Source organism: Meleagris gallopavo, chromosome 1 (assembly GCF_905368555.1).
Source record: "Meleagris gallopavo chromosome 1, MGAL_WU_HG_1.1, whole genome shotgun sequence".
In the NCBI taxonomy this organism is placed as follows: Eukaryota; Metazoa; Chordata; class Aves; order Galliformes; family Phasianidae; genus Meleagris; species Meleagris gallopavo.
In genome coordinates, this window is record NC_139404.1 from 42,288,917 (window position 1) to 42,311,584 (window position 22,668).

General features: G+C 35.2%; 1 protein-coding gene across 5 annotated transcripts in view; it reads left to right on the top strand.

Annotated features, from left to right (window-relative positions):
- Positions 1–22,668, top strand: part of TMTC3 (transmembrane O-mannosyltransferase targeting cadherins 3) — a 37,909-nt gene that overhangs the window by 6,490 nt on the left and 8,751 nt on the right. For 4 of the 5 annotated variants that reach the window (XM_010708869.4, XM_010708881.4, XM_010708885.3 and 1 more), the window contains exons 2-9: positions 4,892–5,005; positions 5,597–5,813; positions 7,108–7,326; positions 11,329–11,428; positions 12,119–12,234; positions 13,833–14,005; positions 15,334–15,586; positions 20,667–20,815. In XM_010708869.4, the coding sequence (XP_010707171.1) occupies positions 5,625–5,813; positions 7,108–7,326; positions 11,329–11,428; positions 12,119–12,234; positions 13,833–14,005; positions 15,334–15,586; positions 20,667–20,815 (1,199 nt within the window). In that variant the 5' untranslated portion in view covers positions 4,892–5,005; positions 5,597–5,624. The remainder of the gene's footprint in view (positions 1–4,891; positions 5,006–5,596; positions 5,814–7,107; positions 7,327–11,328; positions 11,429–12,118; positions 12,235–13,832; positions 14,006–15,333; positions 15,587–20,666; positions 20,816–22,668) is intronic. The other variant, XM_010708890.3, reaches the window with a different exon arrangement.

Below are 22,668 nucleotides of genomic sequence, written 5' to 3' on the forward strand. Positions count from 1 at the left end.
ATCAGTTTTTGGTCGTACATACCAAATAGTGAATAACTGTTTTCAAGGATGAAATACAGGAACAACAAAATGTCATGAAAAATCTCTGATGAACTCACTGAGAATTGCAGCCACTGCCATCAAACCAGCCTGATATGCTAGTTTCACAAAAACAAAGTCAAATATTTCACTAGTTCTGTATTTTTGTTGCTGTCTTTTTTCTGTTTCAATAAAAAATGTTGAAGATTAAGTTTAATTTTAAAGTACAGTATCAGAGGTGGATGTTGGTAGTATGGAATAATCACACCAATATTCCATTACATTTTCTTGCCATATAATGGCTGGCAGCAGAGGGGCACTGACAAAATGGTGTCTGATGTGAAAGTGTGTAAGAAGTAAAAGTGCCATTGATTTGCTCTGTGCAGAAAAAATGGCACCCACTGGCATTCATTGACATTTGCTGGACATTTATAGAGACGAAGCAGTGGATGTGAGTACAGTGAGGTTGTGGATGGTGCATTTCAGCGGTGGCGACAGTGATGTGAGGGGCAAGCCACATGTCAAACATTCATCCAGCTTTTTACAAGAGTGACATGCAGATTCTTGTTCATCGCTGATGAAAATCCATAGCTAGTGATGGTGACTACGTCGAAAAATAGTGTTTTGTAGCTAGAATTTGCTCTATCAAATACTGTTATGTGCTCTTTGTAGCTGTTGTAGTTTCCATGGAAACAAATAGGAGGTATTACTTTTGGAGCAACCTATGTACATTATAATAGTAGTAAAAGTTGGAAAGTAGGTGTGAATCAAGAAGAAATGGAGAATTAATTATTTTTATTTGATTGTAATTTTGATTTTTTTCTGAATATAATTTATTGTCTGCCTTTGTGTGGATGTGAATAGTAAACCTTAGCCACTCTGTTGTCTTCTAGAAACTCATTAAGGTAGTAAAGGAGTACATAAGAAAAGTAAATATACTTTATACTGTTACTTAATGAATAAATCAAATTTGCTTGTTGAAATATGAGTCACATTTCAAGAAAGAGAAAAAATATTTCAAATACTTGTTGATGTCACTGCAGCAGCAGTGGGTCTCCTCCATTGGTGCAGATTTTTGAGTGCAGCATACTGGCTCTTGTTTGTAGCAGGGAAAAATGAATAGTTAATGGTGGTGACTGTGTTGCAAAATAGTGTTTGCTAAATGAGATCTTTATCGAGTAGTGTTGTTGTAAACTATAACAGATATAAAGAACACAAGGAAATGAACAGGAGGCATTACTTTTGGAGCAACCTTTGTGATGCTGCCCAAGATAATTTCTGTTTGCTCAATGTGTCCCAGGCAAGCCAAAAGGTTGGACATGTCAGCTGACTGATGCCCAGCTAGTTTCAAGCAGCAGCAGCTCCCCCCGAGCCAGCTTCCCTGGTTTTATTTTTTAACACGGCAGGATATGGTATGGGACATCCCTTTTGCCAGTTAGGGCCAGTTGTCCTATTTCTTTTCCCTTCCAGCTCCTTGTGCCCCCCCTCAACTCTCCCCATCTGCTCTCGGCTGGCAGGGCAGCTTAGTAAGCTGAAACGTCTTTGACTTAGTGTAAGCACTGCTCAACAATGACTGAAATGTCAGTACACTAGTGTTCTCAATGTTATTCTCATCCTGAATCCAAAGCACAGCACCACACCAGCTACACATTAACTCTATCCCAACTGAAACCAGGGTATTCTCCCTCACAGCAAGCCTTTCTTAACAAACTAGTTGCTGAGCAGCATGTTTTACAGATATTTATCAATACATCCATCACTGAAAATGGTAGAATACTAACACTTGCAAGACCATACTTGGGTTGCTTCCAAATTTCAACATGCCTGTTGAGTGAGAAAGGGAATGTATCTACTCACCATGACTCACTTGAGCAGCCCAGTCATATCAAGACTTCAGCAACCTCATGCACATCTGCTATCCATGAGTTTCTTTGTCGTGTGTACTCCTTATATGGCTTCTTACTTTCTAATGTAACAACAGATTAATTGGTATGGAGAGTGTTGGCTGCCAGATAGTAATTACTATTTTCTTCTGAGATTAATGGCAGATGTGCTTTTGTCTGACTTACAAGTACAGTTGAACTCTCCTAAGCCTCCCTCAGTTTTAGTCTTGCATTTTCAACTCATTGCGTATTCACAGTATGGTGATGGGCCCAGTTGTAGAGTAGAAAAAAGTAGCCTTTCTGATGTGGAGTCTTTCTTTCCTTGTCATGCTTAACTAGAGAAGCACAAAAACATCTTTTCCATAGTTACACTTTAATTCAACAAGTATGTTACACTACCTTATAGTCAGACCAGATGTAAAAAGTAATTTCCTTGGTTTAATTGTTTTCTAGTACAGATCCCAAGAAAATAAGACCCTAGAATGTCAGAGTGCAGTTAAGTATGCGCTGCATTTTTTGTGCATTTTTTCATCACCTTTCTTTTTCCATTTTTCTCTCACCTTCCCTATAAGCTGGAAAATGGGGGGTTCTTCCAGATTTGTTATGTGCTCTTGACTGCCAAGGGTGCTTCTGTGCTTCTGCGCGCTGCAAAAGTTTAAGGCTACCAGGCTAGCAGCAGCTCAAGCGCTGCTTTGCGTGACTTGTTGCTAAAATGTATTTTGTTGTGTTCACTTCTTACAGTGAATTTAGTAAGTTAAGAATTATCTGGGAGTGTCTGTGGGTCGAATAGTTGCTTAGAAGGAACAAATGCCAGCACATAGTTGCATTAGTGACATTTGAAACGTGCAGGAATAGGGAAGGGCAAGTGACAAATAAAATTCTGATTTAAAAATTTTTGTAGACTTATCTTTCTGATGATCGGAAAGCCACTTGAGCCAGGCTTGGGATGCAGCTAAAATCTTAAGCTCTCTATGCCTAAGAGTTCTCTTCCATCCAGATGAAAACAGCATTATTTTCTGTATAGTTTGCATGCAGGTCAATGTAGCAGTCAGGAACAGTGTGATCAGTAGTGGTGTAAAATTAGAGTGAGTTCTGGCTGGAAGAAATAACAAGTTCAGAACAAAAATGAAGGATTTTAAAAGCACCAGAATTGTCTAAGATTAAGGCATGAGTAAAATATTTGTGTTAACATATATTCTGTGTACAGAAAAGTAAAAACCTTCAAAAAGTAGTTGAGCTCACAGTCGGCTGGATGAACTCATTCCTTTGGACAGAGATTGCTTAAGAATCTATCTCATTTTCTTCCCAGTTGAGTAGCATTATATGTTTCTGAAGTAAGAATGTTTAAGAATTACCTGTTCGACTCTTTGAGACTCAAAGCAGTATCTACAAAGGCTTGCTGCTTCAACCAGACAGTAAACTTATATTGCTAATAAACAAGGAAGTTTCAGATCACTAAAAACAGCTTACCTAGAGATGCATTTTCTTAAATGTTGAATTTAAATAATTCTTAATGTTGGTTCTGCATGGCAGTATTACTTTGTCCCTTAATTTTTGAAACATCATATTTCAGAAATGTAGGCCTATATGTATACTACCATTCACAATTACTCTCTGGGCCCTCCATCCAGCCAGTTTTTTATCCAGTGAAGAGTACACCTGACATGAGCTACAGGTTTCATCAGAAGAATACCATGGCAGAGGTATTTGCTTTTGCTGAAGTCTGGATAGACTACATCCACAGCCTTTCTCTCATCCACCAGGCAGGTCACTCAATCATAGAGGGAGATCAGGTTGATCGAGCAGGACCTACCTTTCATGAACCCATACTGTGTAGGTGTGATCCTCTGATTGTTTTGCATGTGCTGTGTGATCACATTCAAGATGATCTGTTCCAGAGCCTTCTCTGACACCGTGGTCAAGCAGTCAAGCCTGTAGTTGCCCAGATCCTCTCCTTCCAACCCTTATGGGCAATGTGAATGGGCATCACATTGGCAAATCTCCCTGTTTCACCAGAACTGCTGATGGATGACATAAAGTGGCTTAGCAGTCACTTTTGCCAGCCTCCTCAGTACCCTCAAGTGGATCTCATCTGCCCTTGTGGACTTGTGACTCTCTGAGTGGAGTAGCAATCACTAACAGTTTCCTCCTAAATTATGGAGATTTTATTCTGCTCCCCATCTCTGTCTTCCAGCTCAGAGAGCTGAGTGCCCTGAGGATAACTATTCTTACTATTAAAGTCATAAACAAAGAAGGCATAGAGTACCTCACCTTTTCTTCTTCTTTTTTGGCAGTGTTCCCTACTGCAGCCAGTAAAGGGTGGAGATTCTCCTTGGCCCTCCTTAATGTAACAACACTTTTGCTTACCTATTACAATGGTGGCAAGATTAAGTTCTAGCTGGGCTCTTGCTGTTCCAATTTTCCCTCTGCATATCCTAGCAACATCCTTGTATTCTTCTCGAGTTGTCTACTCCTTCTTCCAAAGATGGTAAACTCTTTTTTTTTTTTTTTCTTTTCCTGGAATCTCAGCAAGAGCTCGCTGTTCGGCCAGGCAGTCTTCTTTCATGCTGTCTTGACACAGGGATGGCCTGCTCCTGCACCTTAAGATTTCCTTCTTGAGGAATGTCCAACCTTCTTGAGAAATGTCCAACCTTCCTGGAGCCCTTTGCCCTACAGGACTGTCTCCTAAGGGACTCTCCCACCCAATGTCTGTCCTCTGGAAGTCCAAGATAGCAATTTTGCTGACCCCCCCCTCTTCTGTCTTTACCAAGAATAGAGATCTGTCATTTTGTGGTTGCTATGCCCAAGACTATTGTTTTCAAACAACCCAATAAATAACACTTTCAACTTTTGACTTGGCCATCTATGTATTATATATGAAATAGTCATAATATTGCTATTTAATAATTTCAAGGGATTAGGAAGTTTATGCAAGATGAGATAACATGAAATTCATTTCTAATGTCTTTTTTACATGCTATTTCTTTAAGATAGAACATCATGAACATTCGTTGAAATCAGAGAAGTTGGCACAGTTGAGGAAAAAATGACTTTTTCATGAGCTCCTACAGAATATGCAAAAAAGCTAACTGAGATCTTCAATGGTAAGTTTAACTTTCGTTATTATTACTGTTACTCTGTACCAGTTCTTGAATGCGTTTATTTATTACTCTCTATAGGTTTCCTGTCCTTCAGAATGTTTGCAGTATGTTATTTTAATTGCATTTGAAACGTTTTATTAGAAACAACTTTTAAACTAAAAATCATTAACCCATTGTCTGCCCTTCTGATAATGTAAACCATCAGCATGTTAATTTACTCAGGGTTCTAGAGTGCCTAATTTTCAGTTCTCCAGTTTGCAACATTCACTTCAGTTGCACAGGTTCTTGCTACAAATTACATCCCAAGTCATCTCCAGTTTTAGGTCTTATTAGTAGAACGTGAAATGTAGCAGTATCAATATGAAATACAAATATCTAGTTTGTGTGAGGGCTTTTTAGGTGGTGGGACTCTTTAATGAAAATATTTATTTTAAACACTGAATTATGTAAAATGAATAAGACTTCTGAAAAAAAAATCTGTTATGTACATAACATCGTTAACTTATAAAATACTGAAAGTATTAATTTGATTTTATTTATCAAGTATAGTGTTTATTCAGTGAAATTACCCATTTATCTGTCTGTATATTGCAGCTTTTGTCCATGAAAGCTCTTAGAGAAGATGGCTGAAATAAGCCTGAAGGAAGTGGCTCTAATAGTTGGTGTGGTGGCAGCCTGCTACTGGAACAGTCTCTTTTGTGGCTTTGTTTTTGATGATGTTTCAGCAATCTTGGACAACAAAGATTTGCACCCTTCTACTCCATTAAAAAATCTGTTTCAGAATGACTTCTGGGGGACTCCAATGTCTGAGGTAAACTGTCTGTGGAACTCTTTGAGGAAATAGGGGAAAACAAAAATACAATTTTTACACTTTTTTCCCTAGTGTGGTTTTAACCACACTAATACAGTTGGATGGAATTTGATGATGTTTATATTTTGAACTATCAGATTAGGAGTAGATGTCTCTTGTAATTTTTCCTCTTGTTCAGTAAAAGAGCTCATAAGAAAATACTTCAGGTTTCTATGTTACCTAATTTTAGTACAGAAATTAGACAAATTTGACAATTTTCCCTTCTCCCACATACACATTCACTTAGAATACTATTTATTTCTAGTGTCTGTCTGGAAGGAAAGATAACACTGAAACATCAAATCTAGGATTTGGAGAATAGGAATTTAATCTATTATGTTTATTTGAGTAAGTATATTGATATGAATTGAGAGTTTTTGTTAGTAGCCAATGTTGAGTCACTACATTTTTATTTGAAAAGCTGCACTGGCATTAAAGTTGTCAATAAATATCATTGAACAGCAGTACCAGAAGGGTTTACGTAAAATTTAGAAAGTCACACATGATACCATTGGTGGAGACATGAAAAAAAAAACTACTATCATACGTGTTTTGCCTAAAAGACTTTCCACCGTGTAATCTTCACCTTTTCATGTCTGTAATATATACCAATTTTATTATGAAATAATAATTGCTAGATCTACATTTGATATGTAATTTTTGTATAAGGAAAGCTTCCAGACTTTTTCAGACACCCTGTAGTCATTCAGAGTACATGGGCTCCGAAACTCCAGTTCTGATTTTGCACTTCGAAAGCAAACAAAAATCTGATAAAACTTAATAAAACTCAGATTAATTTGAATGTTTGTGACTTTTAAATTACTTTTCACATCTTGTGCAGTTTCAGTATTTTTCATATTTATGTGCAACTTCACTTTTCATATGTGCACATTGACTGGTACACATGTTAAGAATATGTAAGTAATACATTTATCTGAGTGCACCAGAATTTTTATTTTCTAAAATACAAAATGCGAGATTGATCAAAGTACCTGAATAATACATTGAAATTGTGGGGAAGATGGAAAAAATAATTAGAGTTAACTTCTCTGTTTTGACAGCTGTATTTTCAATTTAGTTTTCATTTCATTCACTATACTTCATTGTTAGTATTACTAATTTTCATGTCTTTATTTTTAAGGTAGATGTCAGAATAGTAGGGGGAAATCTTGAAGGCACAGATTTTTAAAAAGATATTTTGGAATAAATCCATTGTTGTAAGACGGTTGTGACTCATTTTTTTATTTCCTTTCAGGAGCGGAGTCATAAATCTTACCGACCCCTCACAGTTCTCACATTTCGCTTAAACTACTTGTTCAGCGAGTTAAATGCAGTTTCTTACCACTTCCTAAATATCATCTTTCATGGAGTGGTTTGTGTAGTCTTCCTCAAGGTCTGTAAGCTTTTCCTGGACAACCAGAGCAGCATAGTTGCATCACTGCTCTTTGCAGTGCACCCAATACATACTGAAGCGGTAGGTAAACCTGTTATGTGCTTGGTTTGTTCAAACTGCATTTTTTAAGCTTAGATGTTGTATTTTGTGTAAATGGTTATAAACAGTAAATCTAAAAGATGTGCGATTTTTTTTTTTCTTTCTATGCACTGTTTACTCTGCTATTTGTGAATTGTGATGGAGATGACCAACTTTAATGCTCTGAGTTGTTTGACATTCCATGCAACTAATGAGAAATAAGTAAAGAAACATTAATTTAGCTATTAAATAATTTGAGACTTTTCTGTGACCATTTCCTTTTATGATGATGACTGCTTTAGCTTGCATAATATTTGTGTTTTGTGATGTTTCATCTAGTGTTTTACAAGTACTATCAGTACTTCTCAATTCATTTTCATGAATTCAGTTCATTTGCTAAGCCATTACTTATAGCTAATCACAGAACCTGTTCTGTCTACCTTTTTTTTATACCAGTATATCCTGCTAGTAAGATTCTTGCTAGAGTTGTTACTGCTATACTACATTTAGCTTAGTATCTTTGTTTGAACCAACATCAGAATGAAGAAATACATATGCCTCTTACTTACCTTTCCATTGATTCTATAGGAGTGTTTCTCTGCAGTGGAAAGCAGTATTTATGTTAACTGCCTGATTCTATGCTATTTGATGTTTAACTAGTCTTCTAACAATATTTTGAAGTAAAACTTTGTGTGATTAATCAAGTTTCCAGGACAAACTGTGATAAAGCAGATACATAGAATTTTCTGTTGTACCTTCCATATCATGTAGGTTGACTCACCTAGATTTCACTTCACATTCGTTGCAAAGCCTATTCAAAAACTCTTTTTTCTCTTATATTGCTACATAATTTTCAGAAAATGGTAAATATTAGAAGCGTAGAATCATTAGGGTTGGAAATGACATCTAAGATTATCGAGTCCAACTGTTCACCCATCACCACCGTACCCATCACCATTCAAAGTAGCAGATACCATTTTGGGTTCCAGATTGGACAGCCCATAATTCTTGAATGAATTTCTCTAGAGCACAGGGAAGAAACCTTGTCCTTTGTGGCTTTCCTTCTTGGTGAGGAGTGAAATCTCATAAAGATAATAATCCTATAACTTTTACAACATTGAAGTAATGTAGAGGTCTTTTCTTGGCCCTGTTGTACACAGCTTGCCATTTTTGAACAGAAGTTCCTATTTTTGGACGTGTTCGTCCAGAGTTCTAATCTTTGTTTTTTGTTAAGTCAGAAATCTCTCTCTGTAGAAATTCAGAAGACTATATCTATGTATTTCGAGCAAATCTTTACAGAAAATAAGTTCGCGGTGTTTATAATTGGCTGCTATCTGAGCTATTGTTATGTCCTTTCTATAAGAAAATAAAGGCATGTTTAAAATTGCAAAAGTTAAATTTCTAAAAAAATAAATTATTGGGGAAAGCAAGGGTTAGATGATGTATTAGTTCTGCTTGCTTTTCTGTTTCTTTGAAAAAAAACATGCTGAAGTTTCAAAGTTTGGCTTTGCTTATTTATAGTAAATGTGATAGCATCTTTATAGGAGTATTAGCAAGTTGCTAGTGACTTAGATTACTGATTTGTGTTTGAGTAATACATTTTTCACTTCTTTCATTTTATGATTCTGTGAATCCATTTGTTTATTTTGCTTGAACTGTCAGATTCTTTTTGAGATAACAGTAACACAGTTAACTGCTTTTAATACCTTGCAGTAGAATTACCAAAGAGTTGCATAAAGCCTGTGAAACCATGCAAGCTTATTCTTTAAGGCAATATATTACGAAGCCAAAAAGTGCGGTTGAAGCAAAATAATGTAGTAATGTGTGCAGTATTTGATATTAGCCACATGAGGGCACTTTAAGACTACACAATTACTAGAACTTTGTGCTGTACTTAAAACCTTTATATACTCTTGAGATTCCACTGCTGTTGTATGTAGGTACTCAACAGAAAAATAATTTCTTCCTCCCACATTTAAATTTAAGCCTTCTGATTTTGAGACATAGTATATTTTATTCTTTCTTGTGTTTGCATGGAGAATGCCATGTTACGTGCAACTAAGAAAAGATTCTTGTATTTGAAAGTTGTAGTTTGTGCATAAGGAAATGAGGTAATAACTGACTGTATTTTAGAATCTTAGACTTGGGTGTCTAGTGACTTACTCAGACTTTAATAAGAACTCTAGAAAGGTTGCATTCCTAGTTTTCAATATCATTTGGTGGTACTTCTTGTTTATTGGATATTTGAAATGTATCTGAAATTAATTCCTTCAATTTAGTCTTACTGTTTTGCAAAAGAGTTTGAAATAGGAGATGTAATACATGCAAATGTCAAACATTTACCTGTCTGTTAACAAAGGGATTTGTCTTGGAAAATCTAATGGAACAGCAGAAATAGAGGGGAAAAAAAATTCTGCTTGACTTGAGAGAAAAAAATGGGCTGTTGGGAAGGTAATATATCATTTTTTGAGGAAAAATGATTAAAAAATGTCATCCGTCTCACTTGTACTTGTCTCTGAAGTTCCAGTTCAGATATTCTACCTAGCTTGCCTAGTTCAGGCCAGAAGCATTTTGATGACCACCCATTGAGCTCAAGGGATGTCAAGTAACCTTGTAAATGCTTCTCTTCATAAGTCACCTTTGTATCCAGAAATAGTCTCTCTTTTGTTGGCTCAGGATTGTGGAGACACACCAGCACACTTGCTTTACTTATGATCTCTTTCAACAGATCTAAATTCTACTTCATGCTGGACAATTTTGAGGTGCAGACCAGGAGTCTTTGAAACTTCTGAGACCAAACAGTTTTGAAACAAGTACCTTTGTACTGCCCAAAATGTTGACACAATTACTAATGCCATATCAGTTTTGTAATATGCTTTGTGACTGTGCATGTTTCAGTGAGTCCTTTGGTAAATTTAAACTTAGTGAACTGTACTGCCAACGGAAGCAACAGAGAGTGATTTCAAAGTCAGTTTTGAATGTTTTTTTTTTTTTTAACACCATGACCTTGGGTATTGAATTACTTTCTCTTTAATGCTGTGCTGGATCAATCATGCTTGACCAGGAATGTACCTAGCTATAAAAATTTCTAGCACAATCTGGATGGCTGAGAGTCACATTTGAGCATCATCATAATTACATGATGAGCTATGAGGTTTTTGTAGCCAAATTTGACTGTCTACCTTGGTATAGTATGCTGCTTTCAACTCGTTTGCTCAAAAAGAACCCAAGAGTAATCAGACACATTATCATTTAGGCAGTCCTAAATGATACTATGGTTAGAACAGTGGCTACTACAGTAGTGCTTCTCCACATTTTCGTAGAATCCTTTTCTCTACATCCAACTACCGAGAGAGGGCAGTACTTGTAATGTTAATATTGCCAGCAAAATTGTCATTCAGAAAATTGTCAAACCTATAGTAAAGCCTGAGCCATTCTTTAGCTTCACTACTCAGTTTGACATCAGTGTATAGATAACTTTTGACTGCTCGGATTAGAGCTGCCATAGCATCAGGTAGGTGAGTGCTTCTTTTAGATTCTATTTAGTCAGTTTAAAAAGACATGGATAAAAATAACAATTGTAGTTTCTATATGCCACTGTTTGCAGGGTGTGTATGTAAGTGAATGTGACAAGATCTTTCTTCCAATTTTTGTTGATGAAAGCCAGTTTATTTGAAGTATTACTTCAAATAAAGTCATTATTCTACTCAAATTCTGCCTCAAGTGCTACTTGTAGCTGGTATTATTGAAGATAAGACAATATAGCATTTCTCAATTATCTCATTTATGGTGGTACTTGTAAGCAGTGGTACATCAGGTCTCTGACAGATGCCCATATCGTAGTGATTGTGTTCAGCAGTGATTGAACTGAAAGGAGTCTTGCTCTTATTAAACTTTTCTTCTAGTTTACAGATTGTGTTTATTCTTATCCCAATAACATATTGGCATGCACTAGTCTAATACTAGAAGCTGACTAGAACTTTTTTTTTCTTCTTTCTCTTTTAGGTAACTGGAGTTGTGGGCAGAGCAGAGCTTTTATCATCTATCTTTTTTCTAGCTGCATTTTTATCATATACTAAATCTAAAGGACCAGATAATACCATAGGTAAATGACCTCCAAATATGTGTAAATTTCTGTATTAGTGATAAAGAGCTCTTAAAGTGGCAATGTACATATGCTGGTTATTCAGCAAGTATCAAAGAATGTCCCAAAAGCCATCAACCCCATAATTCCCTGTAGCAGTACTTCCAGTCGCAAATTGCTTTTTATTTTCTTCAAGACTAAAGCATTTTTTAAAATGTTTTGTTAAACCTTGAGTTGTCTAATGACAGAGATTCTTGTACTAACTCCATTGAATGCAGGTGGAAGTATTTTGAGATGCTTCAGTAGGTCCCAAGTAAGCTGCAGAGTTTCAGTAGAGATGTAGGAGGCTTATCTCTTTTCCAAGTCAGTTTGACCTTGTGAAAATTTATGACTGCCTTTAAAACATACATTTGAAAAGTTATGCTGCTGAGTTAGGAAAGATTGGGGTTTTTTTCTTTCTTATCAAAAGATCCAACCTTTGCCTTTAAATTAGTTCTTTCAGTTTAAGGGAGGCAGTTTTAAAGCTGGTAACTTGTAAATAATTTTCTGTAGAATAAGACTGGGAATGTTGCCTTGAGTAACAACTGACACGTTGGGTAAATTTATAGAGCACGTTCAAACATAAAGAATTAGTCTTCATCTCTCAAGTTAACTTACTAAGTTTTTTGTTGTAATATGAAACGGTATCAACAGTGTCTTCTTGATTTGCAGTGTGGACTCCCATTGCATTGACTGTGTTTCTAGTAGCTGTTGCAACACTGTGTAAAGAACAAGGAATTACAGTGGTGGGGATATGCTGTGTCTATGAAGTATTTATTGCTCAAGGGGTAAGATGCAGTTGAAATTCAAATTCTTCTGTAAAAATTCTGTAAAAAGATATTAAACATTTAGAAGCATAATATTTCATTACCGATTTTGTCAGCTCAAGCTAATTCTATAGTTCCATTAAAATCTTCAGATGTTCTTTTTGACTTAATTGATGTTTAAAATACATTCATCATGGACAGGGATTCATATGTCTTCTAAGTTGTCTTTTACATAGCAAACATATATATTACCGAATTACTTGAGGAAGGAATCCCATGTCCTTATGAAAATGTCATGTTTTAGTTTATTAAGGCTTGCAAAGACCTGTATGTAACAGTCTTGATTAAAGTATTGAGGTGCATAAAGATGGAGATTTGATTTTTAAATCTTTTAACTAAAGGATTTAAAGTAGAGAACATACATTCTGAAGATGCACTTCATGAATTTCTTATGAATAACCACATGTTTTGGAGTAGTCTAATTTGAGTCAGTATTACTTTAATAAAATTTGTTGCTTTAAGAATGACTTGAGTTTCTAAACTAAAAGGCTTCATGCTGAGCATTGCTAAGTCCATACGTGAACTTTTCTTTAGAGAAACGTTTTTCTTTTAGTGAAAGAATTACTGGCTTTTTAACAGTCAACTCATAAGCAGTTAAAAATATATATAAATAGTGTAAGAAAATATTTTAAATGTACTATTCCTTAATTATTTGAATTATGAATTGTTATTATGTAAAAGCTGAAAGATTGTCTACCTTAGCATGCTCAAGGCTAAAATTACACATTTTTGTGCTTGAAGAAATCAGTGTTTGCAACTATTTGGCTTTATGTGTCAAATGAATAAGCATGTCATTTTCAAACTGGATTTCTAAAGGAATGATCTGTATACGTCCATACTTTTTAAGCCTCTGCTTTTCATAGAAACTTTTTATCTAAATCTGATTTTTTTAAAATTTTTTAACAAGTCAGTTGAGTAGAACAGATAAAATGTAAACAGGGACTTCTGATGAGAGCATAAGTGTAGTGTGAACCTAGCAATGTCTGTACTTCAGTTAGCCAGTGTACGTGAAGCCATAAGACATGAAGGCACAGGCAAAGAAGTTGGTGCACTGGGAAGAAATCAGGTTACATAATGTGCAAGATTGTAACACTTAAGAATAAGAGACAGGTAGGTTACTGGAGTAGAGGAGTAAAATTGAAAGCCATGGCTAATCAGAAATGAGGAATTTCTACTGTACCTGGATATTTTGTTCATGGGACAAATTTTCAAAGGGGCTAATAATTAAAAAAAAAAAAAAATTGTAAAATTTATTTCATGGTCATGCTTTGTTTAATGAATTCTCTGCTTGAGGATGGAACATATTTTTTCATCTGTCAGTACAAAATGCAGTACTAACAGAATGTGAGTTCTGCTATGATAGTGTTAGCAATAATATCTAGGTAGGATTGTTTTTATTAGAATGGTGCACTTAGGGAATGGGGCATGTGAAACACATACAAACATGAATTAAGTATTTGGAGCATGCTTTTACAGAAGAACAAGTCAAAAAAGATGAAATATTTTTTATTTAGCTAAGTTAATGAATACACTGATTAAAAACACCTTTTCCTTTGCAGTATACCTTGCCAGTTCTGTGGGATACAGCTGTTCAGATTCTTCGAGGAAAGGGCAGTATTCCTTTCTCCATGCTCCAAACACTGTTGAAGCTCATAGTCCTAATGTTTAGTACACTGCTTCTTGTTGTTGTCAGAGTCCAGGTTATCCAGTCTCAACTTCCAGTGTTTACAAGGTAATGGAAAGTGTCTTGTTTATGGGTACTGATACATAAGATGTAACTTAATGATATCTGAATAAAATGGTCAAAGATGCATTACCTGAAGTGTCTAAAAAGATGTTATTTTCAAAAAAACTTTTGGTTGCTAATTCTCTCTAATGATATAGAAATTAAGTTTCATTATGGATTTTTTTCTTTTTTGACTTTGTGTCTGAACCTTTTCTGAGTACTTTAGAACTCTTAACAAGTATTTCCTTGTCTACATATGATTAATTGTTTTGTTTTAGATGTGAACTATGGAGAAAACGTGTATCTTCAGATACAGAATCTAGGATAAATGTATATGAATACTGGTAGAACAGAAAAACTGTAATTTACTGTGAAAATGTGAAATAATATAAAAGTGTAATGTTTTTCCTTGAAAGAACTTTCAAAAACTTTTAGAATGATAAATGGAGCAACTCTCAGAAAGAGGGCTGTAAATCACTGTTCGTTGAAACAATCAATCAACAAACAAATGTTTATTTCCTTAAGCAATCATTCAGTTTGTTAAAACAGAATGGTTATATCCTAAACATTCCCAGTTCTTAAAGTGTTTCAGAGAAGGCTCTCTCCTGCAGTGCTAAGATGCAACATCATGCATGAGTCTCCAGGGTACACACCTTACAAATGCAGGAAGATTAGTGCAAGAACTATTGTGCAAAGGCTGCTCTGAAACTAATACCTTCTACTTTATTATGTTGGCTCACAATATCAGAGGCAAATGTTGGTAGTATGGCAGTAGACGCTGAATCTTCCCGCCAATATTTTGCTGTTTTCTTGCCATGTGACAGATGGCAGCAGAGGGGAAGTGTGACAAAATGGCATCTGACACGGAAGTTCATAAATGCAAAGGTGTCATTGAATTCCTCCATGCAGAAAAAATGGTACCCATTGGCACTTGCTGAGTATTTATGGAGATCAGACAGTGGATGTGAGCACAGTGAGGCAGTGGTGACAAGTGTGAAAGACAAGCCACTTCCAGATGTCCATGCACAACTGTCACACCACAAAATGAAGAATGTCTTGATCAGCTCATCCGTGCAAATCTGATGGTGGTGATGATTTTGAAAAAAACTGTGTTCTGTGGCTGAGAATTGTCTCTGTCAAACAGTGTTACTGTGCTATTTGTATCTGTTGTAGTTTCCACAGAAATAAATAGGAGACATTACTTTCAAAGTGACCTAAGTATGTAACTGTAATTGGCAGTTCTAGCTGTGATCTAGAGTTGCTTGCTTCTGGTCTTTAAAATCAATCATTATTTGCTTTCATTAAAAGCTCATTGTTCTCTTATTTATCGTTAGGTTTGATAACCCAGCTGCTGTAAGTCCATCTCCAGCAAGGCAGCTGACTTTCAACTACCTCCTCCCTGTAAATGCTTGGCTTCTTCTCAACCCCTCAGAATTATGCTGTGACTGGACAATGGGAACTATCCCACTTGTGGAGTCTTTGTTAGATGTCAGAAATGTTGCCACCCTTACATTCTTTTGCTTTCTGGGATCTTTGATTGTCTTCAGTCTCCGATATCCTGGGGATTCCTCCAAGACTGTACTGATGGTATGATTGATGCATTCATTTTTTTTTATCCTTCTTCTCCCTGAATGTAACTGGCTTAGGATGTTTCATCACCTACCTAATCTTTGGTGACACTATGATGTATCTTCTTCTGGACTAGAGTGAACATGTAAGAAAAGAGAAAAATTGTTGTAGCAGTAAACCCTTTGAATTGTAATTAAGCATGTGTCAGGGATGAGATGGGGGAAAATAAACAAGAATAAATATGGGTATTATTTATTTGCCAACTGTATTATGGCTGTTTTGAAATATTCAGAAGTTGGCTAGAAAACTGGAGTTTTTAGCATTAATAAAAGCACTCCTTTTTAGTCTTTTCTGTTTTCTAAATGAAAACTAGATTTGTCAACCTAAAAAAATCACTTCCATTTTTTTTGGTAATATATGACGTTGGAATTGAAATGGATTCTCAGGAAGGAGTGTTTTGGAAGAAATGGATCAAATGAAAAATATTTTTCATCTAAGAAGTAAAGGTTTTGGTTGCTGCTACTGCAGAATCTCATAAGATGAGTGATTAGCTGATAGCATGTTCCTTATTAAGTCAGTGATGCAATTATGTTTGCAACAGATCTGCAGGCATAATCTAAGCTTGCCTTAGTAATGTGCTTTTTTTTTTAATATGTAACTAGCCAACAGAAGTTTCAAATCAGTGGGAATATTTATGCACAATTAAACACTAAGAATTTCTCTGCTAATGAGCAGACTTCAGACGAACTTCAATTCATGTCATGACCTAACACAGTTCTAATGTAATTTTTTTGTTTGTTTCGTCATTGGAGTGAGGCAAATTGTTTCACTAGAAAATTGGTAAGAACAATCAGTAGCCGATGATGCTTGTAATTCTGACTTTCGAAACAGCTTGTGAAGTAAAAAACATTATCTTATTTATGTAATAAATGTGTAAAATGGCATGCCCAGATAATTACAATTTAATGCTGTTGGACAGTTTATATTTAAGTAACTAAATTGTTTTCAAGATGGTATCGTTTTTCAGCATCTAAATATAAGTAAGTAGTTTAACTTTCATATTTACATAAACTGAAAAAAAATTAATCCAGTGCACTGATAACAGTATGGGAAGTAGAACACCCTTTTATAGAAGACTGCTCTTGAACTTAGACTCTTTATTTCACTGCTTTTTCCTTCCTGTTTTTTAAAGATCAGAAGAGAAAAGGGTTAATGGTGTTTTCAGCATAAATTGTTGTAAGTTAGTTTGTTTTTGTTAGAGGATGCTTATTTATTACTTAAAATTCCAAGTGTTTTTTTTTTTTACAGGAAAGGTCTTCTGAGATCTTTAAGTAAAGCCTGTGAACTACAGTAAGGCTTAAGATAGTACAATCACCATTTAACAGAAGTTCTTTTCCTTTCATATATAAGTGTGTGTTGTGTATATAATCTTCTGCATTATGTTGATTTTCTCCGGAATATCTAAGTGCCTTAAAGCTAATTTCTTAGGAATTGAGATATAAAATATTAAAAATTAGTTTTTATAACTTTGAGCAACACTGTAAGGTGAAAGCCATATTGTCTTACAATTAACCATTAATATCCTGATGTGGACAGGATATTCTGTTACAAGGTTTCTTCACTATGGATCGTCTGTTTTACATATTAGAGAGTTTGTAATACCATCTTTGAAATGAAGAAATTGAATCTAACACAGTTTATAGCAGTTTTCCAGATAACCATGTTAGAATACTGGTTGGGCTTTTTGTTGTTGTTGTTTTTCTGGTTTTTGTTTGTTTTTAGAAAGCATTTTTCCACACTCAATTCTCAGTTCTTCCAATACAAACTTGACTTTCTGCTAGCCAAAATAAATTACTGCCCTGACAGGTGTAAGTTCTGCATGGTGTGTTGTCTGCATGGATTCCTCCTAACATAAAGGTGCTTTCAACAAGTCACAATTGAAGTGTGATTGTTCATACTGTTTATTTTGAACTCTTAATGAGTCTCATTCCAATGGAGTTATAAAGGGCTTTGTAAAGAACTTTACCAGTCTCTAGCATGTTTTGGCTGTTCCATTAGCCTCATGTGACCTTCAGGTCTGATACTGAAGCCTAAGGTAGATTCGCAAGTGACTTTCGCTTATGAGATTGAAAACAGTACAACTTCAAGCCTCCTGGAAAAATAGAGGTGTTTATTTTTATTTTGTGTATAATCAATGAATATACAGATGTTATAATTTAGATATATACAAGAAAGTTAGGCTAAACAGGTTACCAAGCTAAAGAAGAATGGATGGAAAGCTTACTCTTGTCCTGGGCTTACTGAGAAGACTCCAACAGGAGCAATCTCCAAAAGAGATCCTTCCGTACTGGTGGTCAGCTCTTAAAGGGGTCTAGGAGAGGTGGAGCCAGGCTCCACCCCTTCTGGCAGCACAGGTGAATTGCCTTAACCTGTGCTCCTAGGGCTGACTCGTTGCTCGCCACAGGTGTTCAATCAGAGGTTCAGGCCATAATTCAGCAGTTCCCATACAGTTTGCAAATAAAATGCAAAGAAGACAGATCCAAAATACAAGACAGATCCAAAACACAAGACAGAAAGGAGACTTCAAGCATGTTTTAGTATGTCTTTCTGTATTTGCTGGATATGGATGTGGATGTCGTACTTCTTGTAACACAAGACAGAAGAATGGATTCCTCCTCCTACTTCCGCAAGTGACAGTGGACATCCCACAGTTCCTTACAAGTATTCTCACAGGATGAAGTAACAAGAGATGTGGAAGTTGAAGGACCCATTTTCAGCCATAATCTATTTAAAACCAGTCATCTCCACAAAGAATAACTTTGGTAAGTTGGTGCATTCTCTTTTACTTTGTCATGTTTTTATTTTTGCAGTAAGTCCTAAAATTGCCTTTTCAAAATAACAGAACTGTGAGAGCTCTAAACAGATAAATTGGTTCTTTGGAGTAGCTAATTTATTTTTTCAACTGATAATATTAAACTAACAAAAAATGGAATTGTATATAACAAATCAGAACTCGTGCTTTGGCATGTTAATGTAATTATGCTGTTTGAAATAATCAATTATTTTGACATTAATGAAGGACATGAATAGAAACAAAATTCTCTTAAGCAACTAAAGTATTTTATACTTGCTGTTTGTCAGACAACTTACTGTCAGAGTGATTGACCTTTTAAAATAAGTTGCAGTATAAGTACTGAAAATATTTAGTACTAAAAATAGCACAGATCTAGAATTACTTTGGTGTCTTCTCACTAGGTTCCTGAATCAAGGTGTGATCATGGCTTTTATTTTTGATGTGAAGTATTTTGGGTATACACTTGCCTTTGTTAGCTACCAAAATTTTAATAAAAGCTTATCTCTTGATAAGTGCTAAGTGTTCCTAATAAAGATGCTTTATTATTATCCTTCCTCATCTCTCTCTTATGTTTAGACTGTACTCAATCAAAAAACTTGTTGGCTTTCTACTGTGCGAATGCCAGGAGCAGAGAGAGCATCTTTAGGCTTCTCAGAGAAAGTCTTAGAACTTTTAAGTGATGTAACAACCAAGACATCAGTACTTCTAAATTCTTTGATACTTGATTCTGTGCTTACATTTAAGTCTTTGAAATATTTCCTTGTGAGCAATAATCTGGCAGTTCACTTATTCATCATAGTTTATGGTCATATTTCAGAGTTTTGTCATTTGCTTTGTGCTTTCTGCATACTCTAAATGTTTCTTTCTCTTCTGGGTTTTTCAGTTGCCTTGACTGGGACTTTTTTTTTTTTTACTGAACTGAACATCTGCACCTGCTGAAAGACTGATAAAGAGAGTAAATGAAAAGAAGACATTTTTATCTACTGAAGCTTTGAGCCAAATCGTATTTGAAGGACAGTATACTAAGGAGAGACAAAGGGACTGAAAGAGAATTTCAGTAAAACATTGTTTGATGTGTTGCTATCAGAAAAATTAGACCTTTGTTACTTAGGGACAATTCTTTTTATTACGTGTCTAGATTGTAAGCACTCAATGCTACCAGGCACTTGCTGTGTGAGCTGCAGAATCCTTCCCACTGGAAAACAGTGGATTCCACTGTTCTGCTGTACACTTGTTATCCTTGGGGCTTTGAGATCAATGTCCTTACTGCATTAAAAAAAAAAATAGCAATAATGGGAAAACTAACTTCTTAAAATCTTAAGAGATGACTTCTTCAAATCAGTGTTTTAAAATGAGTTAATTCATTTAAACAAACGTACAAGTCTTATAGATTGTAAAGTATACTGCATTCTGAATGGTTTGCATTTAAAAAGTCTGCAAAACAGCAGCACTTTTTTTGCTGAAGTATGCTTGGAAGATGCTTTTTGTTGATTTTCTTTTGTACAAATTTGCAAATTACAGATTTCTAGAAAATTCCTCTTATTTTATTCAAAGAAGTACTCAGTTTCTGTAGGGGTTTGGATTTTTTGTTTTTGTTATTTGTAACTTGGATACCATGTATTTAGAAATAACTACTTAAACCTGTTGATGATATCAGAGATTGTAAAGCTCTTAGTCACTCAGAACTTAAAGCAAAAGGTTGTATCCACATTCTTTGAAGCAGATGGTTTTCTATCTGTACTCAACCTAAGAGCTACAGTTAAGGAAGTTCATGAGTTCATTATCATTTTAGATATTTTTTTGTGCCTGTAGCGTGGTATTTTAACATAGATGTTAATTCAGCGGTTGATTCTGGTTTTTATTATTCATATTTTTAAGAGAAACTAAAAATTAATTTCATTGTAAAAATAAGTGCTTTTTTACATTGTGTAAGCTGGTATAAAATTTTTACTGTTATGGAAGATAATGTCCAAGATTATAGGACTGCCATGTTTTTGTATGTGTAACTTATTAAAATCCTGTTTTGTGCTTGATAATTTCATCTTAGTGTTTGGTCATACAGCTGCTCTTTTCTGTAGTATGGAAAACCAAATACATTTGTTGATTGTTAAATAAGGAGGAGTGTCATTTGCAAGTTCCAAGTTTTCATTTTCAGAATGGTCTCACTGTAAAACAGATCTGGTTATGAGTATAGTCTGTCACCACCTAATCTTGCTTACTAATTCATTTGTATTTCCTTTCTAGGCACTCTGCTTAATAGTGCTGCCATTCATTCCTGCATCAAACCTATTTTTTCCTGTTGGATTTGTAGTAGCGGAACGAGTGTTGTATGTTCCTAGCATGGGATTCTGCATTTTAGTAGCACATGGATGGAAGAAATTATCAAATAAAAGGTATGGTAGGTATATCCATAACTGGTTTAACTCATCTCTCTTTGCTTAATAAACGATAAGCCTATTTATGACTGCTAGCTCTCCCTGTAGATCTTTTAGTGGTGTTATTATATTACAACTCTTGTACTGTGTCAAGTTTTTATTATTGAATGTGGAGTAGTGACAGCTTGGCTGTCGTGTGAACAGATGACAAGAAGGAACTTAGGAGACCAGTGGATATTTTAATTTATAAGCACACATGCATCATCATCAGTGTTGCTTTCAGAACAGTAGATTAGCTGTTTTCCCTGTAGAAGAGTTTAGTGCTGCTTTAAGGGATAGCTGTTTGCTAGACAGTTTATTAGGAAAAACGCTTTACATCAGCAGGTACCTTTGATAAGTTTGTCCATGTGCATGTTGGATGTGCAGTCAGAATCTTGACATCTTAAGTTATTCATCCAGTTAAGTACTGTTACTTAAAAATTAACTGTTCTGAGTGTAGTGCTACAAAGAAGGTACACTAGAAGTTACTTGTTGCTGTTCTATGTGAATTCCATAGTATCGTAACTCGTAACTTCATGATCTTTTCAGTTGGTGCTACATTCTTATTTGTGAAGTGAAAGTGATGTACAGCTTGTAAAATGACAGGAAAATGTATTTAATTCAGTTATTCAACCTAGTTTTTAGATTTTAGGTCAAAATCTTAAAACCTTTACTGAAGATCAGCACTTTTGATAGAAGTATATTGCTTACTGTGAAATTTTCATGACTTGATTAAGCAGACATTATCATGGCTTCATGGTCTTTAATCTTTTTTTTTTAGTATGTTTTTATTTTAGTGGATAGCAGCTTGCCATGGTTGGTCAGACCATTTTGCCAAATAGAGATTTTTGTAATTATTTGGAAGTAGTCAGTTTAAAATTTGTTAAAGGTTGGATTTGGAGAGTGAGACAAATTTTAAGAAAAGTTTTCGGAAAATAAGATTTTTTGTATTTTTATTTTACTACATAAACCAAATTAATAGAAGTACAGGATGAGTTTAAGGATCATAGAAAGTGCACCTTAGTGCACTGATCCTTTGCCTCTTAAGAAAAATAGTCTTGATACTAAATACTGAGATTCCTTCCTAGCACGAGGCATTGTTGTTACTTTTCTGAGGGTTTTAGAAGGTTAATTTGAAAGAAAATACGTTTTAAATACTTCTGGCACTGAACATTTTAGAATGCAAGCTGCACATTGCTACAAAATGGACTGCCTAGTTATCTCATCTCTTTTATGTGAAGAAACGTGATACTCTTTTTGAAATCATTTTTAAGGATTAAGCAAAAACATTGTAGACTAGATTAGATTTATACTTCAATTAGAGATGGTTACTGACTACAGTTTAGGTACTGCATGTATATCAGTCTGCAGTGCATGAAAATATCTTAGTTACTGATAAAACATTCAGACTTCAAGTTCTAAGAATGAATATCAGAGCTGTTCAGTATTTGTTTAACTAAAGAATGTTTTAGATAAGAATTTCTCACTTGGAAATTCTGCTCAAAAACATATTTCAAATGTATCTTCAGTTTTTGCTGTCTTCTACATTGATCTGTGAATGCTTCTCCCTGACATGCATGCTTTAACCTTGTTATCCCAGTGCCATCCTACTGCTTGCTTGGACAACTGAAAGACAGCAGTTCCCAGTCTGTGTTGTCTGCTGTCTTTAGATGTGAGACCTTGCAGGATAACTTGTGTTAATTGGCACTGCTGAAGCTGACAGCACTGGATAAGGAGAAATCCATGATACCCTGTGGGAGTGAGGAGAAAGTATTATCACAATCCCACTATGATGTGAAAAAAATAGAAGTGATGTGACAGAAAACAAGGAT